Genomic DNA, 8,502 nt, shown 5'->3' on the forward strand with positions numbered 1-8,502 from the left:
GGCCAAATATATAAAAAAAATAATACAACAATTTAAAACAGAATTTTATATTAGTTGACTTTTAATTGTAACAACATTAAGTTATGTTGATATCACATTATCATGTTGCCATGTATATTATTTTAATTTTGCTGTCATTTAAATTACCTCCAAAAAGTGACCTAAATGGCTATTTTTACAATTGCTCAGATGTTTAAGCAAAACTATTTATTTATTACAAAAAGTCCAATAAAAGCATATAGAAAACAATAACAATAAAATTAAATTCATCTCCATTCCTCATCAGATAACTATGTATTATAACGCATGATTTTACAATACAACAACATCAAAATATCACATTATACAAAATATATAGAAAACAAAAAACACAGTAATCATTTACGATACTAAATTTGAACAGGTATAAAATTCATTTAAAAAAAAAAGCTTCAGATGTAAATTGTAATAAATAAGTATTATTTTGAAACCATCTTTTTCGCAACAAGTTTATTTTATTATACGACAGAGGTACAATTTACCGTGGATACCTTGCAGAAAAATATTTGAATCATGTTTTATATTTTGCACAGAAGGAAATGATAAATCAGCCGTACATAAACAGAAATCACAAAATATTATAATTAAATAAAGTGTTTTCTGAAAGTTTTCTTATTTCAATAAATTAATTATTATATCTTAGCATCAACTTTCATGTTTATAAAAAAATAACCTAACATCTTGTTATCATAATTCACTCGTTTTTTATTAAATAATAAAAAAAAATTGCTTTAGTATATACAGAATTTATTTTAGTTTGATTGTGTTGGAAGACACACTGGCAAATCTATTCCTGGAACTTTAAATCAAGTCATTATCACTTAGCATTAAAAGGCTCAATTAATTCAAAGAATCTAAAGTTCTCACTTATGCAATGATGTTTATTTAAAATACTGGAAAATTATATTAAGAATGATTATATTTGATAAAACAGCTTGAAGCCAATTCTACATATTATAAATTACTTAAAATCAAATACCTTAAAGCACCTGAAGTTATTAATGTAAAAAGATTGGCTACAAAGCCTATCTTAAAATATCTTTTCAAAAACAATACATGTAAAAAAAAAACTGGATTTCATGCCATGTAAGATCAAATATTTACTAGAAACTACATCTGTAAACTTGTTATCAAACACTTTTTCCCCATCATTAATTCAATTAACCTGATACATTTATATCACCAATTTCTAACAAAATTTCTAGTACAGACAAATTTCATTGTACTTAGTTCTATACATTAACAATGTTTTCGGTACAGTAAATAATCATTAAAGTATAGTAGGTGCAATGTTTACATACATCATTATAGTACTATATTACTGCAGGGTCTATCTCACAATCTTATAATGATACTATATAACATCTATTTTTATAATATTCCTATGATAAATAGTCAACAATGTGAAGGCACCTATCTTTATGATTTCTTTAAAATGACAACACTAAATGTACAGCTTTATATATGAAGAGATGATTTCAATAATTCTGATTAACTGAATGATTGATCAAGCAAAAAATTTGGAGCAAAATTCACATAATTTAGCTGAATCTACCTTAAAGTGGATAGGTCTACAATGGGCAAACTTTCCGTAATTATTTCAAATATTGATAAAAGCAAAAGAAATGTATCATTTGGATATTCTGATAAAATGTTGCTTGGAAAAACAAGTCGATAAAGTGATGTAGAATTAACAATTATATGATGTATAATTCTTTTGTGGTTTACAGTTATGTTTAATAGTGAACACTGTCAAATTAATTATTCATTGTATTACCTTTCATTATAGACCAAATCACTTTAAGCAATTTCTTCCTGGGCCTTTAACTAAAGAAAAAGAGAACAAACATATTTTAGACCATATATAAAAATGTAATAAGAAATTGTATAAAAAAACAAAAAAACACAACAAATAATGCTTAAAATTCAAATAACTTCATTGTGGTAATAACATTAACCTTTGTCAGTCAATAGGATACCGATTAATCCTCTTGTATCATAGTCAATAACATAAAAAACTTAATCTAATTTAAATGTTAAACGAGAATATTTCATTTTTAAGAAAACAATAACCTTATTTTTCTGACAAAACACCAACAATGAAAATTAACACAAATTAATGCCCTGGGCAGTCATGACTAAAAACATCCATCTAAATAAAGTTAAACAACATTTCAGAGAAAAAAAGGTCTTGAATTTCATAAAAAGCCAACATTCTTAAAATTTTGGTCTACGCTAATCTTTAAACAGTTTTAACCTGCTCCCAACAAATCTTAGTAATAAAAAAGTTAATTTCGAAACATTGCATAATAATGTGTAATGAAAAAAGAAAACCGCTAAAAAAAACTCCTTTAAAGATAAGCAATCACATTCTTGTCCGCAGTAAAACTTGCACATTGCACAAAGTATAAAAATCTGCCAGTTTAAATATATGTATCTGTAATGAAATACCAGACATATTACAGATTGTTTTTCTTTAATCCTACAAAAATTACATATGAAGATTTCTCACTACCACACTACATCCAAGTTTTACTGCAGTCTTTACAATTTGTTCAAAAAGCTAAAAAGTATCTGTAAAAATTTAGTTAAAATCCTAATAGTTAGAAAAAGGCCTATAGGTACTGATGTTACAGTTTCTTTGCCCATTTAAGATCATCTTCTCTTGGCTTTACTCCAGTTACAATTTCTATCAAGGCCTCGACTTTGGTCCAGAAACCGATTTTTTCCAATGGGAAATTGAGCCAGCCCGTCGTGATACAGAAATACGTGTCATGAGGAGCAACATGGTGAATACGATGGTGCTTTCGTGGCAGAATAATATGTAGATCCTGTAATGTGGTGATCCACTTTGGAAGGCCAAAATATGTATGAGACCATTTGTGAAACTGAAAAAAGAAATGAGGAGATTCTAAAATTGAACACTTAATGAACACTTAAATCAAACTTTAATATACAAAGTATATGCTGTAAGATGTATCAATTTTAAAATGTGATCTGATTGCATTGAAGAATAAAAGAAAACTTCTGAACAATTTATTGAAGGGACAAGGATTTTACAAGAAGTGCCACAGTGACTTTGACAAAATGACCTGTTTCACACATTATCTGAAAGTGAATAACTGACAGTTAAATTAACTTTACAAACATAAGAATCGATACTGAATCATTAGCACACTGTTTATATATATATACAGTGTGCTAATGATTCAGTATTGTACATTGTAATAACTAGCCTAATGAAGCAAACAAGTACTGGTTAGATAAAATTGTGAATGATTCTACAAGACACTTAACTTTTACAGTAAGTAGTTCCACTTTTTTAATGTTACTTATAGTGAAAGAACAATAATTGTATTCTACATCAAAAGGTAACTGAATAATCCTCAAATGAACATCAAGCCAACATTACTTGTCCACTAGAAATTACATGGACACAAAAGAATAACTTGGCAAATGTGGGTTTTTTTCCCAGCTTATCCATAGGTACAAACAAACTTAATCATAATAGCTTCACTACCCATGACAATAGATAAGTCAACCTGTTGCGCTTATTTTTGAAGATGTAACTGTAAAAGTTTGTATGTTATTATGGATTACCTGGGAAAAACCCAATATTCTTAATTTCGGAGTTAGTCTATTCACATGTTATTTTGTAGCCAAGCTATTGTAATTGTAACATACTAGGACCTGTGTAATTAACTCACAGTTAGCACCAAAATGAAAATATCCCACTTCTATACATTTATGGTAATCTATATTGTACAAACTTAACATGATAAAATAACAACAATTAGGATTAAATAAATAGCTCTAAGCTTACCAAATGAAGACGACTCTTGTTACACTTACCTGATTTGTAAGGCTCACAAAAATAGCCAATAAAAATATATACATCTGCCAGTTATATGTCTCGTGAATTTCCTCATTATTTAGAGTACAGAATTTGTATGCCATTGAAAGGAGTGGCAACATGACGACGGCAAAGTTGTCACCATTTGTCTCAATAAAGTCGTGCCTTGTTATTGATGTTGGGTCAATATGGTGTTCCCGAAATGGTCGTATAAATGACTGAAATATAGATCATTACAACATCTTTACAACATGTTATAGAACAAGGATCAATTTCTGATACATTACTGAATGAATGAATAATTTTGGTGTTGAGCACTAATTTGAAAGTACTCCCATCATACACAGGGCATGCATTTACCTAACAAGTAGTTCTGGATTGACTGAAAGTTCACGTCTGCATTCGAACAACTTCATAGATTTACTATTGACTTTTCAACAAGATTAATTTTTTATTAAAATCAACCAAAAATATTTGCGATAAAAATAATCCATGCATTGTATAATATAATATATTAAAATAAGATGCTTTAAAAGTAACCAAACCCTTTAAGTCTGATTTTCCTTAAAATAACAAAGCAATATTCTAAATAAAGAATACAGCATTGTTGCATAATAATAAAGTTCACATGTTTGATGTTCACAGTATGATCTTTGAAGAAATATCAAAATTAAAAAATACATGTATATACATTGACATGTAAACAGTTAACATTTAGGCATTTGCTCAAAAAGTTAAAATCAATACATTACACTTGTACAATTATGTCTTACAATTGGTTGTAAATAGGTTGTAAACCAATTGTAAAACTGACATGAATATTTAATAGTTCACTAGTTGAGTAAATTAAATGTTATATACCAATCAAGGACAATTTCAGCTAAACTTTGTTCTCTGGACATTGAATGATTTATTGTTTATGGATTGTCAGATTTCTTAATAGCAGATTGTCAATAGTTACACCATTTCCAAGGATCTGTGAATCTATATATGTATACTTAACATACAAAAACAGAGTTTTTGAATTCATTGCTAGGCTAAATTATTTGGGCCCATTCCATATTGATTCTAGTATTATGTTTTCTTCACTTACCACTGGCAATACTATAATTGCAAAATTACTGTACAAAACTTAATGATACACTATGGGCAGAAAATATTGATAATTGCTAAACAGTCTCTTTGTAAATATAAAATAAACATGCTTTGACTTCATGCACAGTAGATATGCCATGTTTAAAGCTCAACACACTTTACTAGGTGTCACAATATGAATATATAGTGTCGTAAAAAAACTGGCAGGTTTGTTTTAAAGAAAAGACCATCTTTAACTGTCCTGTAATAGGGAACGTACTTTCCAATACATAGTTGATTCGTTTTTTTATTCATATCAGACATATTCAGTAAGAATTTCATATATTTCAATAATTTTCTTTGATTAAAATATTCTACTCAAGGATGAGGCAGAGCATAGTATATCTTTAAGTTACAGATGACTTTATTGAGCTGTTACTGTATTTCAAGTCCTACCTTGCCAAACAAACTTTCCACCGAGCCATAGGAATCTGCTCCCCAATGTACAAGTCCACTTAAGAAATCAGCTGATAGTACACCCAGCACTGGAATCATAACATTTAGTAGTAATATACCTATACAATCAACAAGTATACTGTACATAATTAAATGGTGTAATACCTTTATACATGTATTAGCTAATATTATATTAAGTAATACATGAATAAAGGTATAACTCTATTTGATAAATGCACAACTATTTCCAACATCCAACAACACGGACTCAAGACTTACAGTAAACTGTATTGAAATGTAATCTTATCCACTCAGTCAAGTCATAACAATAACAATAAACAATAAATCTTATAACCTATAAAAAACAGTTGTACACTTTTTGCATACATACAATGTATCTAATATAGAATAGTATAATATATGTTTCCTCCCTTTTGATACAGATAAAGAACTAGTGTTGCCCCTTTGTACATTATCTGAGGCACTAGCAGGCATATGATTGACGTATTGTAAACTAAACAAACGGCTTCAACTCTCTCAAGAACACCTGTAAGGGGCATGTCAATTAAAGTTGTCACAAATATAGGCCTTCATTTAAAACTATTTACAAGAAAAATAATTATATACAGACAATAGGTGTTGAACATTTACTTACAAGCAGCACCAAATATGACAATCCAATTTGCACTTGTGAAGTGTAACAATAACTGGCAAAAATTGAAAGCCATAGCAGCGAGTGTTACTATCACACATAATGTCTCCTGAAGTCTCTTGCCTGCATAAAAAAAATCAGAGTCAGTATTCTACAATTATCTACTGGATCTTGAACATGCTATTTGGAAGGTTCTTAATTTGACTACTTACATACTCTTAAGTCACAAAAATAAAACAACACTTGGAATGTAAGCCCTTCTCTTCTCCACCTATTGAAGTCTGTATTATTTCATTCAAGCCATTACTTTTCAGCTACTGTAACAGAAAGTGATTAGCCTTGACCACCAGTATAGAGCACATTCATGCATTCTGACCAGGCTCTATACTGTTGGCTGACTGACATTTAAATTTTGATCTTCATGTTTCCACAATTGATAAAAAAATTTACTGTAAATCTTAAAAACATAAATAAAATTAGATTAACAATATAATTTTCAATCCTGTAAGACCATATCTTTTAACAAGAGTTGTCAGAAAGACAGCAGACTTGACTTTTCTCAGTACTTGATAGTGATTTTTGTTTGTTTGTTTCATTTTACGCCTTTTTCCAACAGTATTTCAGTCATATAGGCAGGTAGTTTCCTAACCATCGTTCCTGGAGAGTTACACCAGTACTAGAATACCTTCCTCCGCGCTAAACTACCAAAGCATCTCCCAGGGATCGAACCCACGCCAGAGAGGTAACTGGATTAGAAGTTATCGGCTCTAACCCCTCGATCACGGAGGCGGTTTACTTGATAGTGAAACAAAAGTCTAAATAATGAAGGAATAACAGAAAGAGGAAGATTTCATTCAAAGTACATGCAAAATTTATGAGTCTTTGATAAATACCCAAAAATTTCGCATGTTCACTGAAGTCCATATTAATTTTAATTCGGAATTCATGCCAGTTATGAGTTTTGGAAAGTGACTTTCAATGATAATAATTGGAAAGACGTGAATTAAATTCAAGTGTTATTCCATTAAGTTAGTAATTTTAAAGATAAATCATGTACACAAAGCAGGAATTTCACAAAGTTCACAAAGGGCCACAATTCAGTCAAAATCCATGTCAGAGTCATGGGTCTTCAATAGTGATCCCAAATACATTCTAAAGACATGATCAATGATGTATTAAGTTTCAAGCAAATAACTTTAAATTATAGTAGTTTTAAAGATTAATGTAGCACAAAACATCAAGTCCAGCTGAAAAGCAATTAACATATATCATCCATGCATGTATTAATTGTATAGATACAGAATTATCACTGGCTATCAATGAAATATATTTTATATAACACTGGTATCATTTAATTAGCAAAATAGACTTAATAAGATAATCGTCAAGTTTCCAACTTTTTAACTGACCAAATGTTTTGAGAAAATCTTTTGAAACTGATGGCAAACCAGTAGTATATAAAAGGTTCATTCTATTTTCTTTAGTCTTAAGTGATAACCTGTCCTCACTTGAGCCGTCAGGTTAGCTGACAGTAGGTAGAGCGTTGGACTGTGAATCTGGCGACCAGGGTTTGATTCCTAGACAGAGCAGGTCACATTCGTTTTAATTGATCATTAAATCTTTTCTATTCTTCCAAGTGATCATGATATCCTTTCAACTGTAATTCGCACTGTACCTCTGCTCTGGCATGTACAGAAGTTACAGTTCTTGCTAAATTGAAGGCAACTAGTATTGGTAAACTGCTTGACAGCCTGCCAAGGAAAGAACGCGGTGGCTGAACTGTGCTCTGGTAAATTCAATGTGACTTACTGCCGTGATCTGGGGTGAATACTACCAAAACCGCCACCACAAAGGTCAATTACTTCTGGTTGCAGCTGAGTTATGCAAATTTTTAATTGATAATATAAATTGAATTGTTTGTATGTTGTTTTTTTTAGTTGGGTGATATATCACCTACATAAACAGATAAAAACTTGTTGTCTATTAAAATTGTGCATAAACGTAAAACGATGTGTTAACATTCATTTATGTAACATTTCAATTTCATTAGAAACCACTGGTGACAACATAAACACATGAAACATGACAGTTTGCATGTCAGCATACCTGCAGTGTATTGACTTGCTAACTCCTTTGCTCCGGCATGTTGTGGGCCCCATCTTGGTTTAACTTCCTCTTGATTAAATTGGTTATTACCATTCAATTCATGTTCTGACATAGAATTGCGTAAAACCGTTTCACTTAGACCTAAATCGCTAGCCATGATTAAATAATTTTTCCAATAGGCGGGGTCATGAACCTTCACTCCGTTACAGTTTTCAGGTCATACTCTTACGCGACGAATATTTTCTGAATTTTCATTTGACAATTGAAGATAAAATTAAAATTCAAAATACACCGACACTTAAAAAGGAGTTCTCATTTTTCT

General features: G+C 30.3%; 1 protein-coding gene across 1 annotated transcript; it reads right to left on the bottom strand.

Moving 5' to 3' along the window:
- Window positions 1–996: 996 nt before the first annotated feature.
- On the bottom strand, window positions 997–8,410 carry LOC132751105 (plasmanylethanolamine desaturase 1-like). Its single transcript, XM_060741224.1, has 5 exons — window positions 8,181–8,410; window positions 6,078–6,197; window positions 5,423–5,511; window positions 3,892–4,110; window positions 997–2,927 (listed from the first exon to the last, which is right to left on the bottom strand). Exons 1-5 carry the CDS (start codon window positions 8,335–8,337, stop codon window positions 2,670–2,672), a joined length of 843 nt encoding a protein of 280 aa, XP_060597207.1. The 5' UTR covers window positions 8,338–8,410; the 3' UTR covers window positions 997–2,669.
- Between the last annotated feature and the right edge of the window lie 92 nt (window positions 8,411–8,502).

The sequence above is a fragment of the Ruditapes philippinarum genome, unplaced genomic scaffold (assembly GCF_026571515.1).
Source record: "Ruditapes philippinarum isolate M1 unplaced genomic scaffold, ASM2657151v2 ctg4575_1_1_1_1, whole genome shotgun sequence".
Classification (NCBI taxonomy): domain Eukaryota; kingdom Metazoa; phylum Mollusca; class Bivalvia; order Venerida; family Veneridae; genus Ruditapes; species Ruditapes philippinarum.